This window comes from Ailuropoda melanoleuca, chromosome 9 (genome assembly GCF_002007445.2).
Source record: "Ailuropoda melanoleuca isolate Jingjing chromosome 9, ASM200744v2, whole genome shotgun sequence".
Lineage (NCBI taxonomy): Eukaryota > Metazoa > Chordata > Mammalia > Carnivora > Ursidae > Ailuropoda > Ailuropoda melanoleuca.
The window spans coordinates 73,179,847-73,198,497 of NC_048226.1; the positions used below are offsets into that span (position 1 = coordinate 73,179,847).

General features: G+C 38.5%; 1 protein-coding gene and 1 pseudogene across 3 annotated transcripts in view; both read left to right on the forward strand.

Annotated features, from left to right (window-relative positions):
- The window catches only part of OXR1 (oxidation resistance 1), a 433,201-nt gene that overhangs the window by 296,661 nt on the left and 117,889 nt on the right, over window positions 1-18,651 (forward strand). Inside the window, exon 1 of one of the 3 annotated variants that reach the window (XM_034668473.1) lies at window positions 18,603-18,636. The exons of the other annotated variants lie outside the window; for them this stretch is intronic. Within the exon in view, the coding sequence (XP_034524364.1) occupies window positions 18,618-18,636 (19 nt within the window). The 5' untranslated portion in view covers window positions 18,603-18,617. Of the gene's footprint in view, window positions 1-18,602; window positions 18,637-18,651 lie in introns of those variants that run through there. 3 annotated transcript variants of the gene reach the window in all.
- LOC117803949 lies at window positions 13,797-13,939 on the forward strand (annotated as a pseudogene).

The window sequence follows — 18,651 nt, forward strand, 5'->3', positions numbered from 1 at the left end:
GAACTGGAGTTCCTGGGTCTGATGGGTATGAACATTCTTATGATTTTTAAAATTCAAATGTATTAAATCATCTTCTAGATAGGTGGGAGCAAATTACACTCCCTCCAATGGTATATGAGAAGTTGACCACTTTCACCACTGAGTATTTCTACTATTAAAAATATCTTTGCCAATTTAAAGGTGAAAAAAAAAACACTTCTCTATTAATTTATCACAGCCTGTGTATCTTGAAGGTATGCTTCAGTGTTTGGTTTTGTTTTCTTTTGTTCTCTCCTGCCTGGCCTGAACCCTCTCACTGTATTCCAACTGCATGTGACTGGAGTCAGGTTCTGTTGTTAGCACCAGGAGGAGATAGAGTGATGCCAGTAAGCCAGTCATCCTTTACGAAAATATGGGAATTTGTTCTGATAGATTTCCCAAAATTAGTTCTAAAATCAGCAGGTCTTGATGTGTCCTCATCCTCAAATTAGTTTCCCTCCAAACACATAGAGTGTAAAATAGTTTTTATACAGTTTGCAATATATAAAAGGAAGAACCAAAAAAATTACTTTTAATGTTCTTCACCTTGTTTTTCTACATTTTTAAAATGGTATATAGTAGATGATACTACCATCCTTCTGAGCTAAAACTATCAATTAAAATCTCTACAATATATCGCAAGAAGTGGCGATTAAAAATGTATTCAGTGTATTAGGTTGTATATTATTTAATAATGGTTGCCTGTGGGTGATGGGCTTATGATGGGTGGTTATTTTATTTTTATTACTTTTTTGTATTGCGTAGGTGTTTAATATTGCATATTAGTAGTCTTCTCTAAAAATAAAGACTTTAATAGAACTTTAAATTTTAATTAAAAAGCACTTTAAAATGTCTTAGAAAACATTTCCTTGAAGTTGTTTTAAAAATCAAGAATAAACAGAAGCAACCTAAACATTTGTAGGGATTAAATGGAAAAACTTGAAAAACCAGTCTATGCAATGTACTAATTATATGCCATTACACTTGACCTCAAACCAGCAATTACACTTTTGTAAAAACCCAAACCATCTTTTATTTTTTTATCTTTTTTCCAAACCACTTTTTAAGTATATTTTCAAACACCTTTGAAAAATGGATCAGGAAAAAAAAAAATTCAAAAGGACTGTGACTTCCTTTTGGTGAAGGGATAAGCCAGGATGCTGTGTAGTCAGAAAGCTTGGCTTTCAGAGGGAAAGAAAACCTGTCACAGCTCAGCATCAAGCACAAATGTTAGTTATTAAATGGCATTTGCAAACCACATTAGAAGTCCTGCAGGCGTCTCTTTATTAATGATTATATCTATTGTTTGAATTTTTTCATGTGCTGGATACTCTGCTATGTGCTGTACATGCACTCTCTTTGTGAAGACTTAAAAATTTTTTTTTTAGTTATCCAATTTTATGAATGAGGAAACAGACCAGAGAGAGCACTTGCCTAAGATCACCCTTTGGTCAACAGTGGGGTAGGGTTTAATCTCAGGATGGTTTTATCCTAACGCTTGCTCTCAGCTATGACTTGTAACCCTTACCCTGGTATCCCATCTAAACTGCTTGTCTTCCAAGTATAAACAATTGACCCTCCACTGCTTTCAAGAATAGCTGTCGCTGAGTCAGACCACAGGCAACTTGCTTCTCTGTCATTATCGCTTCTAATCGTAGCTCTTCGCTGCAGCACTTGCTGGGTGCACAGCCTCACTCACTGGCCCACTTTGCTTCAAGCTGGAAACCCCACATTCTTCATTTGACCCCTAAACACAACTAAACATTAGAGTGACACTTTATTGGATTTTGAAGGTTGGAAGAGAAGGTGATGAAGGTGATTTCTTTTTTTTTTTTTTTAAGATTTTATTTATTTATTTGACAGAGAGAGAGACAGCCAGCGAGAGGGGGAACACAAGCAGGGGGAGTGGGAGAGGAGGAAGCAGCCTCCTAGTGGAGGAGCCTGATGTGGGGCTCCATCCCAGAAAGCCAGGATCACGCCCTGAGCCGAAGGCAGACGCTTAACGACTGTGCCACTCAGGCGCCCCGGTGAAGGTGATTTCTGCAAAAAGCAGGAAACAGTATTCAGTATCAGTAGATTTGGTATCAGTCACCGCTGTTCCTAAGAACTTACCCACAATTCCTCAACACAGGTGATTTCTTTCTCAGGCTCAGGCCTCTTGACACATTGCTGGAACCTTTCCTTTTCTTCTGCAGCCTCTTCTAATAACCTCCATCTGGCTTCCAACTCTCCAACATGTCCGGGAACTGGGAAGGTTGCACGGCTGTTGAGCTCTCCACCCCCCATTCCAGTCTAAGCCCTGGCCCTAGGCTTGTACTGAATGACTTGCCAAGATATTCTGCTTGGGATAGTGCCATCCACTCAGGAGCTCTACCTTCTCCTTTACAAAGGATTGGCTGTGGATTTGAAATCACATTTTTTTCTTTAGCTTCTCCTGAATCAAATGCTTCCACTCCAGTAACCTCAGGAAACCTTATATATTAGTCAGGGAAACAGAACCATAGGAAATATATAAAAATATATATATATTATATATATATATATAATAAAATATAAAATATATTTAAATATATATAATAAAATATAAAAAATATTTAAAATATCTCCAAAGAAACACAACCATAGGAAAATATATAAAATATTGCATATTATTTATATATATTATTTGTTTTTATATACATGTACATATAAAATATATAATAATACATAAAAATTTATATAATCTATCCATCTCTCTACTTATATTTATTTTTAAAAATTGGTTCATGTAATGTGGGAGCTGGCACACTAGAAATCCACTGGGCAAGTTGGCAGGCTGGAAGTTCAAGTTAGAATTGATGTTGCCGTCTTTAGTCTTAAATCTGCAGGGCAGACCAGGCAAGCTGGAAAGGTTTCTGTGTCCCAGTCTTGAGCCCTAATTCCTTTTTCTTCAGAAAATTTCAGTCTTGGGGTGCCCGGCTGGCTCAGTTGGTTAAGCGTCCAACTCTTGATTTCGGCTGAGGTCATGATCTCAGGGTCCTGGGATCGAGTCCCACATCAAGCCCCACATCAGGCTCCCTGCTCAGCAGGGAGTCTGCTTCTCCCCCTTCCTCTGCCCCTCCCCACCATTCATTCTCTCTCTTTCAAATAAATAAATAAAATCTTAAAAAAAAAAAAGAAAAGAAAATCTCAGTCTTGTCCTTTAAGACCTTCAAGTGATTGGCTAAGACCTATCCACATTAATAGAGGGTAATTCAATTTACTCAACATCCAGAGATTTAAATGTTTATATCATGTAAAAATTACCTTCACAGCAACATCACAATTGGTGTTTGACTAAACAACTGGGAATATCTACTAGCCAAGTTGACACATAAAATTAACCATCACATTGTAGATATTTGAATTCCTGTTACATGCCAGGCACAATCATGAACTTACCGTCAGTGTGCTTAAAGATTAGTTGGAAATTATTCACCTATAGTCCTTTGAAATGGCCCATACTTTCAGAAAGATCCATTTACCCATTATGCCCTCAACCCCTGTATGCAGTACCATCAGATTTACAGAATTGGGGTGAGGCGAAGACCTCCAACGATAGCTTTGGCTTCATTGTGTTAAAAGTAGGGAAGCACCACCACCCTAGGGGGACTCTGGACATGGTCCCAGTTATTCCAGGCAAACAAGAAAATTTATAGTTGTGGAGGAGCTTTGTTAGCTACTGAGAAGAAACTGTCTTCGGGTGTAATGGTGATGGTTGTATGGCATGATGGAGATGGACAGTCCTAAGCTGAAAATCCTAGAGTTGAACAAAGCTCTACAATGTTAAACAAAACCTTCCTTTTTCCTTTCATTGCCTATAAAATAGGAGTAATATTTTTTCAGAACTTTAGTAAGGTCAAATGAAAAAAATACATAAATTTTCCAGCAGCATGTTTCATACTATTTAAATGGTAGTTTTCTTTTTTTTTTTTAAGATATTATTTATTTATTCGACAGAGATAGAGACAGCCAGCGAGAGAGGGAACACAAGCAGGGGGAGTGGGAGAGGAAGAAGCAGGCTCATAGCGGAAGAGCCTGATGTGGGGCTCGATCCCATAAAACTGGGATCACGCCCTGAGCTGAAGGCAGACTTAACCGCTGTGCCACCCAGGCACCCCTAAATGGTAGTTTTCTTTTGAGTCAAGGCTGAGTCACAAGAAATTAAAACTGACCCAATCATATTTTTAAAAAGATAGAGATGATAATGATTGGGCAAGCAGCAACACCCACAATCCAAGCTTCATGGAGATAAGACTTAGTCCTAGAAAGTCAGGAGTCAAGGTTGTCTCCCTCTTCCTGCTTCCCTAAGGTTTTCCATTTTCACTCTTTTCTGTAAGTCTTTCCCATTCTCCTGTATACACTAGCTTCTTTCCTTACCCATTAGTTTCTGCATGGCTTTTGTTGTTATGACTTCAATTAGGTTCTAACTCTACACAGTCTTTGATCTTCAGAATTCATCTCATAGTTATGATTGCCCAGACTGTCTGCCCATGGAAGAGCAGCTCTTGAGTCAAGTATTAGGTGAGACCTCATCCTACAGTCTGCTCAAGGAAAGGCTCATGAAGATCCCTGTGCCAGCAGAGGCCCCTCTATGGGGCTGGGGGATATGTAGACTTGGATGACATCCCTAGACATGCCCGCCACTTGTAGCTGCAATGAAATCATATCACCTTGAACTTACTCAGACTCAAACACCATATAAAGTATAGAATATGCCTCCATTACTGTTACCTAACCTCACAATGAATAAGTCTACTAAAATTATAGAGCTTAATCTGAATAACAGAACTAAAAAGTTGAGTATACCAACAAGCAAACAGAAACACTGCATAATTCCCCATCCATATCCCATTCCCCACTAAGGTTTCATAGCTATTTTAAAGGCGATGTGGTTTGAGTGTCTAAATATCCGCATATAGACTTTCCTTCTGTTCTTCCTTAAAACATACTTTAATGTTCTTAAGCACTTCTCCATGTGTGGTGTATGCACAAAGCCATGCATACCATGTGTATGGATGATTTAATGATTTTTTTCAATCATAAATTTGGCAATACATATTTCTTAGCGCTTCCTTATTGACTTAAAAATTGCCCTTATGAGGGCACCTGGGTGGCTCAGTCGTTTCAGCCCCCAACTCTTGGTTTCCGCTCAGATCCTGATCTCAGGATCATGAGGTCAAGTCCCATGTCTGGCTCCACACTCAGTGGGGGGGAAGGGTCTGTTTGAAGATTCTCTCCCTCTGCCCCTCCCCCCACTTACACATCTCCCCCACCTCAGAATGAATAAATGATTCTTTAAAAAAAAAAAATTGCCCTTATGTAAGCTGGTACTCCATGTGGTGACATTATCATTCATTGGTCATTCCAAATGGAATACAGGTATTCTGATTTATAGGTGGTGCTGATTAATAAATTTATTTGATTAGTTTGGTTAATTATATTGCTAAAATAGATGGTAGATCAGGAAGCGATCTTACTAAATTTAATTTAAAAGACTTATCTAAGGTGTATTCAACTAGTTCATTTTAGAGCCAAAATATTTGACTCCCACACGTGTGCTTCCCTTCCCGAATTTATTGTCTTCCTGTAAGATTTGCTTACTACCCAGTTATATGAAAAACATAGGCTGTTAATAGCCAGTAACTGCAAAACAGGAAAATATGGCTGTCTCAGGACAAGGCATTGCTAGTAACGGAGAGAGAGTGCAACACTTATTCCCTATGTTCATGGGAACATATGTTCATATGTACCATCTTTTAACAGGGAACACAATCGCATATTTACTCTGCATATTTATATGAACTTTAAAAATGCTTAGATACCAACTTTTCATTTTCTGTCATATACAGTATTGTCGATAACCACCAAATTAGATATGGTATTAGTTTTTGGTTTTCTATGAAATTCTATGAGTATTGTTCTTAGTAAGACTTGTAGCATTAGAAATCACTGCTTTTGAATTCATCCATGTGTTTTCCTTGTACAGATGCAGAAATTTAAGCAGTAGCAAAATTCAGTTTCTTTACTAAAGTGTTGATTGCATGATTTTAAGCCAGGGACAAAGAGAAAAGAGGGAGAGTTTTATTGAATAAAACTGTCTCTTGCCTTTCCAGCACACAGCTGATTAAGAAGTGCTTGTACAGCCCTTTGGAATAACATGGAAGATAGGCCTAGTATTTGATAATTGTTACGTAAGTTTTTCTTGTTTTCAGAATGGTTCTCAAAAAGTTTATATAATATGCCTGAAGATTATACCAGGAAAGAAGCATTTCAGAAACGATTGAAGCTGCTTTTATATGTGCACAACCATGTGAGTGTATGTATGTGTGGCCTGTGTACACGTGTATGTACATGGTCCCTACATCTCTTTGCACAAAGCATTTGAGGTACCACGGGATGTCATTCTGGATAAAAAGCCACATCAGATTAGAGTCAGTTAATAGGTGAGATGCTACAGAATGCCCTCTTTGGCTTAGATTTCTTGAAATCTTACAAGTTGAAGAAGGTGAGATCCTGGGACTTTTAATTTGCACCAGGGTAAAATCGTTCCCTTGTGCTGAAAGGGTGTGAGGAAAAGATTTATTTGGGGAAGGCAAGCTTTTAGAAGAGTTTACTGTACAATTCATAAAGAAACAATCTGTAATATTTTGCATTTGAAAACCAAAATGTTAAAGATTATTTATCGAAATTAAAAAAAAAAATACGGGAATTAAAACACAAGGGTAAGGTATGGCTGCCTTTCAGCATTACTGATCTGGTTTCTTGTGTGCTTTCTATTTGTACAGGTCAGATGTTCTTCCTTCTCCCACTCAGCCGAGGCTTACCTAATAGCCTGCTGTAACTGAGCCAGCCACCTTCTGCACAGGGAGGAGCCAGGACAGAAAGAGCTAGGATTTAATGCTGTGAGCAAGGGCTTGCTAAAAACCTTGTCCATATGCCTTACTTCTCATTTAGGTTGAAATGACATAAACACTGAGCTTCAAGGAATGGAGATTAGTTATTTGTGATAAGGCCCTTTTTATTTCCTGGTTGAAAGCAACGACTACAAACTAGTCATCCTAACAAGAAAAGATTCCTGTTGTTTTTATTAGGTGTGATTATAATCCATTCTTGTGCCATTATACCATGATGTAAGTATCTTTGAATGAGTAGAACTATACTGAGGAAATTTCTAGAAGAGAGGAAGATGATAACTTGAGGCCCCTCTCCAGATCTTTTGGAAGAATTTGGAGGGTAGAAAATAGTGGTTAAGAACGTGGGCTTTCGTATCACATCAGAGTAGGACCTCTCTAAGCTTCTCAAGGACTTCTTTTTAATTTTCTCTAAAATGGGATTAATAATAGGTCCTGCCTCAGAGGCTCCATGTAAAGTATTTAACAGATGTATTGGTTTCCCGATAGCAGTTGTAACAAATTACCAAAAAGTGAGTGGTTTAAAACAACATAAATTTATTATCTTGTAGTTCTGGTCCAAAAGGCATCTCACAAGGCTAACATCAGCATGTGGGTAGGGCTGCTTATCTTTCTGGAGACTCTAGAGAAGGATCCATTTTCTTGCCTTTTCTAGCTTGGAGAGTTCCCCAGCTGTCTTCCAAGCCAGCAGCGGCCAGTCAAGTCTTTCTCATAGCCCCTCACTCAGCCACCAACTCTCCAGTCTCCCTTCTCTACTTATGAGAACCCCTGTGATCACACCTGTTCCATCAGGATAATTTCCTACCTCAAGGCCAACTAATTGGCAACCTTAATTCCATCTGCAACCTTAATTCCTCTTTGCCATGTAAGTAAGGTCACATGTTCACAGCTTCCAGGGATTAGGACAGGGACACTTTTAGGTGTTATTTGTTCTGCCTGCCACAGCAGAGTACCTGTCACTAAGTAAACACACAGGGGGTGTGTTAGTTTTTGCTATTCTTAACCCCCCAAAAAGGAAGCAACCCTCTCTGAATGGTTTTTGTTGTTAAAGAGTATGCCAACTGACCGATGTCCCAGAAAACCAGATAAGCACAAAGCCCTCCCACACTGCATCTCAGTACCTTTTACAAACTGTAGTTTTGGCGCTCTGCCTTTAAAGCTGTAAAATAAAGAACAGGGTTGTTAGGTCTTACCTAAATACACATGGTCTACAGCTTTCCTGTTCTCTCACTACACTTCTTTCTTGAGGATACTTTCTGCAAGGGTATCAACTCACCTATACATAGCCGACTCCCCCCGGTAGAACTTTCTGTCAAGCCTAAAGCACCACATGTCTGGCTCAAACTGGGAAACTCCTCCTTAATCTTCTGTGTGTCCCGGAAAATATCTCCAGAATTCAAGTGACCATTTTCGACTCAAAACATTGTTCGTCCCTGCTGGTTGCCAGGGCGGCCCTGCTCTTCCTGGCACGAGCACATGAACATGGACGCCTTCCCACCCTCACAAGTGCTCTCCAAGTTCAAGCTTCTGGTGCCCTTGTCAGGACTATAGGCAGAGCCTCCTAACTGTCAAGCGTTCCTTCCTTCACTGATTTGTGCCTCCCGCCCCAGGAGCCTCCGGTCCCTCCTTTCCATACCTTCGGCCTTAAAGCAATCCTGCTTTGTATTAAATCCAGCTTTGTCAGCATACCGAGAGCTCAGGGAATTCTTTTTAAGCACCTACCATTTGGCAGAATTGTACTTAGACATTTTACATGCATTATCTCATTTAATCCTAATGTAATGCCCCGCCAGGTAGGTGTTATTTCTCCTTTTTCACTAGTGAGGCAGTCGGAGGCTAGAGAGCTTTGTATGACTCAGCCAAAGCTATACAGTCAGTGACAGAGAGACTTCAAACTCAGACATATCAGATTTCAAAGCCCCTAGTTCTACTACCACCCTGGAGCCCCACCATTTGACTTGGTTGCTAAGGCATGTGTTTTCTGAAGGCTTGCTGGAGTTCATGTATTTTAGCGGCAAATCTCCCAGTAGCCTAATGACAAACATATCATAGTTTGGTCATCTAGGTGGTAGTTTCTGTGGACAGCTAAGGACTGCTATATGTATTATTATTACTTTTTTAATCAAAGATCTATGACTTGTCAAACCTCTGCCTTCGACATGGCTTGCAGATTAATCCGTGGTGGATTTCTTATATCTGCATAAAAAGAGAGGTGGTGTGAGAAGGAAGGCATTTGTCCATGTGTGGGTAGCTTTTACCCATCTTAAATTAGAGCACTTGTGGAGTTAAATAATCCTGATAAGTCTGTTCCCTTTCCATTAGAGATCAACTCTCAGTGACAAGCCAAAGCATGCTTTTCTTCTTTTACCAAAACACCCACAAAGGAAACAGAAACCAGTTTAGCAACTTTGTAAGTGGGTGCAAAGGATTCCTATAAATAAAGCCTCTCATTGTGCCACTCTGGTCATGCTAGGTTTGGAATGCTGATGGTTTGTGTTGTCCTACTCTGAACTCTTAGTGACAACCTAGTGAATTAGCTCTAGCTAATTTCGATACTTCTTAAAGGTGACCTTAATTATAAATAATACTCTATGAATAGACTTTGTACCCCATCCACCACTACTCTTCATCCTTTCCTAATTGGTTACTTTCCTGAAGAGAGAAAAAAATAATATAACTCAAACTAGGTGATCTTAGTAATAGGAAGAATGTTGTCTGGCACATTAAGCTTTATTGTTTGTTTATTAAAAGTATCAAAGCAAATACTATACAGACGAGGACAATTTGGGCAACTCTTTTTTATTTACATGGTGGCTTTTTCCCTTTTCTGATGATAGAACCATAGAATAGGAAAGCTCTAAGAAATGGGGTGCCTGGGTGGCTCATTAGGTTAAGCATCTGCCTTCAGTTCAGGTCATGATCCCGGGGTCCTGGGATTGAGCCCCATGTTGGGCTTCCTTCTCAGTGGGGAGTCTGCTTCTCCCTCTCCCTCTCAATTTTCTCTCTCTCCCTCTCACTCTCTCCCTCTGGAGTGCTTGCTCTCTGTCTCTCACGTGCACTCATGCTCTCAAATAAACAAATAAAATATTTTAAAAAATAAAAAGCTGTAAAAAATGGACTTTAGTAATATAGGGAAATATCCTTTCAAACCTTATTATTTCTTTTATAGGTGGGAAAATGCAAACAAAATCAACTACTTGAATGTGGTTCTTAGATTTTTGTGTAATTGTGAAAGCTAAACAAAGCAGAAGAAATTGACCTTTACTTGAGAATTAATAATGCTGTGTGGAGTCATTATTGAGTCAGTAGTCAAAATTGGAATACAGACATCAGATCATATAAGAGTATTATGTCAATGTGAAATTGATGGAACAGCTCCGTGTCATGTAAAAAACATCTATATTCATAGGAAGTATACAAAGGTATTTAGGGACAAAGGGCCATGATGCATGTAACTTACCCTCAGATGGTTCAGCAAATATAAACATTGTGTGTGTGTATGTGTGTGTGTGTGTGTGTGTGTACACATGAATATCACAGAAAGAAAGAAAAATGTAAAAGAAATGGGATAAATATCAACAGTAGTTGAATATAAAGAATAGTGAAAATACGTTTATCCTAAGCAATATTAATTCACATCTATGAACAAATGATGCTTGAATCTAAATTTCAAGCCAGAAAGATTATAATTAACAATAGACCTGCAAATTCAACTCTTTACTAAACATATCCATTAGGATATTCCACAGATATCTCAAAATCAACCTTTCTACAATTGGTTTTATAAGGTCCCCCTTTAACCTGAGTTCCTTCCTTGTTCTCTCTTACCAAACTAGATTCTTTGCTCTACCTTCCCTACTACATCTCCCCCACCACCACAACACAGCTACAATCACTCAAGGAATCCTGTTCTATCCTATAATACCCTACCTGTAAAGTCGCTTTAGTGGATCTACTCTTTCCGTCCTCACTGCATTCACCTTCAGTATCAAAATGGATTATAATCATCACCACCCAGGTGGTCTTTTGCATTCATGATGTGTCCCCCTCCAATCCATCTCCTGTATTGTGGATAATTTCTTAAAGTTCACATCTCTTAATGCTCTGCTTAAAAGCCTACGTGTCTCCCTGTTACCCTCAGATGAAAATCGAGATCTCAGTATAATTGACAAGGCACATGAAGGCACTGGTTCTTGTTTATTTCTCTCATCTTACATCTCTTCTCTCTCTTTGACCGAATTTACCTTGCCCTCTACCTTACCATGCTACTTTTACACTTCACTTTCAGCTGAGGCTTTCTCTAGCTGCCAGGTCTTTGCCCATGTTAGTCTCTCTGCTCTGAGACTTAGTTTCCTTTTCCCCCACTTACAACTACTTGTTGAACCTATTTGCCTGATTTATTCTTCCTTTAAATCTCAACTTAAATGACATTCCCCTAGAGAACATTCATGACACTCCAAGTCTGATCAAATCAAAATTAAAATCGAAATAACAAAAAAATTGGATTATTATGACTATGTTTTTGAAACTAGCATAAAGTGTTTACCTATTCATTCAGTCAAGGTTTTCCACAGATACTCATTGAACACCTGTTATATGCCTAGAAACTTCTGGTTGGGTCATTGGACAGATATTTTTTGACCTCCTACAATGTTCCAGAGAGCGTTTTGGATGCGAGGACTTGAACATTCTGGGAGCTTAAATTCTAGTGGGGGTGACTATTCAGAAACATAGAAATACATGATGTCAGTTAGTGGTAAATGTCATGAAAGGAAAGCATATATGGGGTGCTTCCTTTGGATACTGGAGTCAGGGAAGCCCTCTCTAGTGAAGAGGTATATGAACAGAGACCTAAATATAATGACGAAGCAAAGTCAGGCCAATGACTGGGAAGAACATTCTAAGAAAAGGAGAACCTCAAGCGCAAAGGCCGTAGGCCAGGAGCATGCTTGGTGTGTTCAAGGAACAGCCAAGAGGCCTGTGTGTGTCACTCTGAGTGAGCTAGAGGATAAGGATGGAAGGGAGTTGTTAGGGCCAGATCCTGTGATGGTAAGCAGTGAATCCACTCTGTCAGGTCTAATTTAGTCTGGGTATCAATTTTAATTGTCCTCATGATTTTGTCCTTATACTGAGAACACAAACTGCATGCATTTTGGGGGGAAAAGGGGATATTGAGGACCAAGGACAACACGAGGGAGTCTCTCGAGTGCAAAGATGTTGCCCTGAGAATTACTGAGCCAGAATTGGATAGACCCTGGAGAAGTGGACGGTTGATATCAGAAAGGTGACAGCAGGTGGAGCAAAGCTTTTGTCCGGTGTAAACTAGCATTACTGGTCAGACAGCCTAGACACCGCAGTCTCTTCTCTTTGCCCCTTTCCACCCCTGTTCTTTCCTGGTTGTTCCAAAATTAACTTAGCTGAAATCTAGGGTCCTTTCTAGCCTTTAGATAGTGACGGAGAGTATTTTGCTTTTGTACTATAGCAGTGACTTTTATCAGGAAGTATAATACATTGTTTTAAAAAATGAAATAATGAATTCCATTTTTTACATGAGTTACTAGCCACATGGCCTAAATAGACCAAATACGGTATAATTTTAATTTAAATACATTTGTATGGTAAAAAATATACATACAAACAAAAAAAAATGTTCATTCCATTTTTTGAAGAGAACTGCTTTTTTCCAGGATTGATTTACATGACTGAAAGATCTTGAATTATTTTCTAAAATGGTATGTATTCCATTTTCTTTTCTTATTAATCAGTCTCTAATCATTTCATTATTTTTCATTATTTTTCTCTTTCATTTTCTTCTACTTGATCTTTGCTGTTTCCCCTTCTTGATGTCCATAATTCTAAAGATTGTCTTCCTTTGGCTGAAAAAAACTTTTTTCTGATAAGCATACTCTTTTGAAATGAAATAAACATAAATAAGGGCAGAAGAGAACCTGGAGCAGAACATCATATGGAGGGGCACCTGGGTGGCATAGCGGTTAAGCGTCTGCCTTCGGCTCAGGGCGTGATCCTGGCGTTATGGGATCGAGCCCCACATCAGGCTCCTCTGATATGAGCCTGCTTCTTCCTCTCCCACTCCCCCTGCTTGTGTTCCCTCTCTCGCTGGCTGTCTCTATCTCTGTCGAATAAATAAATAAAATCTTTTAAAAAAAAAGAACATCATATGGAAATGACAGTATACTTATGGTACATTAGTCATATTCAGTGAAATTTTATAATTAATAATTATAATAATTTATAAAGTAAAAAGTTAAAAATATATAGTATTAGTCTACAAAGCACCATTGATTGATGTAAATATTTAATCAGACATTAACTTTAATGTATTTCTTTTAGGGTATTATAATTTTCATGTACTATATAGCTTGTTATGTGTATCACCATTCATTTTCTTCGATAGACATTCTTATAGGATCTTGAAATCAAGCCTAAAACTTATTTGTCACTATGATCTGTACTTTTTCTTTTATTTCTTTTCTGCATCTCTTCTCTTGATAATTTTGAATTTTCCGAATCAGTTAAGAAAAGCTTTTTTTAGAATATGAAAACACTAATTTAAAAAGATATATGCACCCCCCATGTTTACTGCATCATTATTTATAATAGCCAAATTATGGAAGCAAACCAAGTGCCCATCGATAGATGGATGGATAAAGACGTGGAATACTACTCAGCCATAAAAACTATGAAACCTTGTCATTTGCAACAGCATGGATGGATCTAGAAGGTATAACGCTAAATGAAATAAGTCAGGGAAAGACAAATACCATATGATCTCATTCATATGTGGAATTTAAGAAACAAACAAGGGAAAAAAGAGACAAACCAAAAAACGAATTCCATTATAGAGAACAAACATGGCTGGCTGACTCACAAGTGTAGGTAGTATGCTACCCAAGGGGCAAGTCTTTCACTAACATCACAAGGGTCTCTGGCCCAATGAGTGAAGTTTGATAGTAATTGTTACTACAAGTAAGAAAACAAAACAAAACAAAGCAAAAACTAGAGAACAAACTGTTGGTCACCAGAGAAGAGGTGAGTGGGGACAACTCTACATTTAACGTGATGAGCGCTGAGTAATATATAGAATTGTTAAATCAATATATTGTACACCTGAAAATAATATAACACTATGTTAACTATATTAGAATTAAAATTAAGAAAAAAGTATAACAAAAATATGAAACAAAAGTTTTTTTTAAAAAAATGTTGAGCATAGTTCACACATGATGTTACAGTCTCAGGTGTATAACATAGTAATTCAACAACTCCATACATACGCTATGTTCACAAGTGTAGCTACCATCTGTTACTATGCAACTCCGTTACAATATCATTGACTATATTCCCTATGCTGTGCCTTTTGTCCCCATGACTTATTCATTCCATACCTGGAAGCCTGTAGCTCCCACTCCCCTTTACCCATTTTGCCCATCCCCCCTACTCTCCTCCCCTCTGGCCACCATGTTTGCTCTCTGTATTTATAGGTCTGATTCCACTTTTTTGCTTGTTTGTTTATTCAGGCTTTGTTTTGAAGAGTTTATCCTACGAAATTTTTGCATTATAAAGACTTATATGAACATGGCTTATCTTAACATGGTAGGCAATATATGAGATATCTACACATTCTTTTATAGCTCTCTCTTCATAATAATTTAACAAGCTAGCATTTATTGATACTTATTACAGGCCAAGTACTGTTCTAAGTAGTGTGTATGTATTAAATCTTTTAATTCTTATAGCAGCCCTATGAGGTAGGAAGTATTAAAATCCTGGTTTCACAGATGATAAAACTGAGAGGTGGAAAGGTCGATAATTGATCTCAGACCTCATGTCTGGAAGGTGGAGAAACAAAGATTTGAACCCAGGCACACTGGCTCCAGAGCCTTAACTGTTCCTCAGTCTGCAACCTTTGCATGAGCTGATGTAACCCAGACAAACCAGGAGGTACACACTGACTCCTGAGTACGGACTGCTGAGAAATGTAACCGGAGGGAAGACTAGAATGGAAAATGTGCTCTCTGCTTAATATGTGGCATTTTTCCTAAGAGAAAAAGCACAGAACTATAAGAGACTTCTTTTCTTTAGTCTCAAAGTATGTTCACAAGAAAGAAGAAAATGTAAAAGGCCATGTGTTATCAGATGGCTAAATCAGCACAGTAACCCCCGTGCTTAGCACAGCCTTGCCTCAACTCGTGGATGCTCAGGAAATACAAGCTCCGCGATTTGCTTTTGTGAAAGCTTTTTTATGCATGCTAAACTTACAGGAATTGTGTGAGGTACTTCTTTTCCATGAAGCCTAACACTTAAAATACTCTTTACATATCAAACGATAAGTGGTACTATAAGGAGTTTTCAGAATTTCTTTTAAGAATACCACCTCTGGGGGTACCTGGGTGGCTCAGTCAAGCGTCTGCCTTCGGCTCAGGGCTCAGGGCTTGATCCCGATCGAGACCCACATGAGGTTCCTCCGCTGGGAGCCTGCTTCTTCTTCTCCCACTCCCCCTGCTTCTGTTCCCTCTCTCGCTGGCTGTCTCTCTCTGTCAAATAAATAAATAAAATCTTTAAAAAAAAAAAAAAAAGGAACACCACCTCTGTTCAAAAAAAAAAAATTAGTTAAACACTTGATAAGTAACTTTTCTCCTAGAGAAGCAGTAGTTTTCTCTGGACCAGGGAAAGTGTCCTTGGTCTTCTGCAGAGTGCATTTTGAAAAGGGTACACATTACCAGTAAAATTTATATCTCAGGTTAAGACTGTATCCTTGGGGTTGTAATGTGATATTAGCAAAAGTACTTTTATAATCCTACCTGCCAACAATTAACATCTATAAATAGGAAGATCACATGATTCCAAAATTACCCAAGTCTTGGAAAGAGTTTTTATCATGAATATTCCTTTAGCAAAGAGTCTTTTCTCTACCATCTTCAAAAAAAAAAAGTTCACTTTCAACAAGCTCTAATTAGGTAATCAAGCAGATCTCTCCATGTCATAAAAATAAGCCAACAAACGTGGACATTTAAAGTCAAGTTATTTTCATACTCAACAATAATAGATTGTACACTTAAATTTCTGTAAGAGGATAGATCTCATGCTAAATGTCCTTACCATAATAAAATTTTTAAAATGCTTTCAAAAAATAAAATAGAATCACATTATCACAAATTGACTAATCTACCTGCTGTGATAACAGATATAAAGAAAATAAATGAAAAGTGAACTAGGGAAATAAAGAAAAAACTAAGAGTAAGAATCTAGAGTAAAAACTGAAGGACGTGTAGAAGCAGTGGCATTTCTGATCACAGCGTTTGAAACGTTTTTAAACGAGAGCCTCTTAGTAGCCTGGATCCCAAAGATCATGATGGGCAGCTAAGAGAAAGGAATGTCCAAGAGCCAGTACTACTCATAGGAAACTGTTCATGAGATGCCTAATGGACAGGTTTAAGCACAATTAAAAGATTGGTTTGGTCTTACAAAACCCTGAAAGAACTACACTTAGCTGACAAGTGAGTCAAGTCTAACTCCTATCAGATTCCTAATGAGAGCAAATAAGAAAGAGCAAATGACAAAATATTGGGAAATACATATCTCGTATAGATATGGCACACAGATAGATGTATTTACTTATAGAGTAAATACACCTGTCATATCCCAGTTCACAAGTATGTTTGATATGAATGTGTCAGTGTTTTTGCAGCTTTCTTGTTCATATTCAAACATTATGCAAATATAGGTAGCATTACCATCTATGTGAGACATAAAAATGTCAAAGCCCTCCTTTGCATATTCCACAGATGTTGAAAACCATGCATTTATATTTTGTCCAGGGTTTTTTTATGTGTGTTTCTTCTTCTAACACGAAGTCTTGCTTTTAAAAAGAGCCAATTCCTTCCTGATTTTTACCTGCTGTTCTTATTTCCCCGGGAGTCTGCAGCTGTGCTGAAATATTTGAAGATGAACATCAGGGCATCGTCACAACACTTCTGCCCTCTCTTTTTGTGCACCATATAAAGCTGCAAGGAAACGGTCTGTCAATAATTTTCTCTGCATAGCTAACTCGGCAAAACTTTTGAGAATAAGCAGCATCGCCTAGTGTGGTTGTATGCATAACACGAGAATATTAATTGAAGCACTTTGTAAATAAGAAAGCATTAAGCATATGTAAGGCACTGTTATCATTAGCATTATTTTAAGCCAGTCATGTCATTAAGGAAAGAAATGGAAGTTAATATCTATTAAGCCCCAACTTGTAGCAGAATGCCGAGAATTTTACTAGAGGTTTTACATAGGTTGTCTTATCAAATAGCATTTATAAGGAATACTGCTGGACTTCTTAATGGAGCCAAATAAAGAGTTTGTAGTGGATACAAAATAGTTCCATAGAAAAGATGAGACATGAAAAATTTTGTTTGAGAATGAATCACAGTGCCAGTTTATAACATTTCCCTCTAAAAATCACTGGCTTGGTGAGATGCTTCACTAGGCAATGAGTAGTTTATTATGGAGCTGTCAGAGCTTGGCAAAGGCTATAGGTTCTGGATTGCATTCAAAATCTTAGTATTCTTGCTATGATATGGAGTGTCATTGTTCTGAACTGGTAGTAACATGAGCGGTGCCTTCTTTATAACCATTGTCAGTTCATTACAATGTGCTAACGCTGCACACAGTTTTCAGTGTCCTTTCTATCTTTTAACTTGTCCCTGAAGCCCACCTGTCTTGCTGTCCAGTAGTCCTTGGACTTGCAAGGATCTGAGCTGACATTTTCTACAGGACTGTGATTCCTACCCCCAAATAAAATACAGGACTGTGATTCCTACCCCCAAATAAAATACAGAATTGTATGTGTAGATCTCAGTGAGCTGCATCGAAGGATCTCATAAAAGTCTGAGAGAGTCAGGCTATGGAGGCTGCCATCTGCTTCCATAGAGCTAACAGGGAATGTGGATTAAGAGGGGGCCAGGTAGGAAGGAGAGAGTTATTATGACTCCTGTCCATTCGCTCAATTGCTAAGTGTTCAGCACCATGATGGATGTTGTGACGGACTCTCTCCTCGTCCTAAAAGGGAAGAAATACAGAAAGAAATAACCATAATAGTATAATATTAGTATAAGGTATACAGTCTCATGATGCAGTGGGAGGTTCTGGGGGAAAAAAATCAAACAGGTTTGGACAGTGAGCCAGCAGCATTTAAAAATCTGTAAAGGCACAAAAAGCCAGCTTCTCAAATCTACTGTTCGTGCTATTAAGACTGAATAATAGAGATTCGTTAAAGGTGGTCATGTCATTGATTTACTTTATGATAAGAAACTGTACAGAAGTTAGATACTGAGTTCTTTTATCTCACTCCACGATAGACTTGCAGGGTCAACTTAGTAACATATTATGCAGAGCATTCTGGCACTGTTTCCAAAATGCTCAGTGAGCCAAGATCAAGTCCACAGTCACAAGGCGGGTACAGTTTCCTCTGTGCAGAAACAGAACTTCTGAGTCTCTCACACTGCCACCAGGGGTCAGGCACCGGGTGGGAGGAGAGGGCACTCTCCTGGAGAGGAAGTGTTGTATTACCCAGGGAAGCACGAGAACCTCAATCCCTGTCCTCTCTTCCTGAAAGCAGCATATTGCTGGCTGAATAGATTTGAAAGGAGGACCTCAGAAATGTTCTGCCCTCGCAAAGGTACGTCTAAGTGCT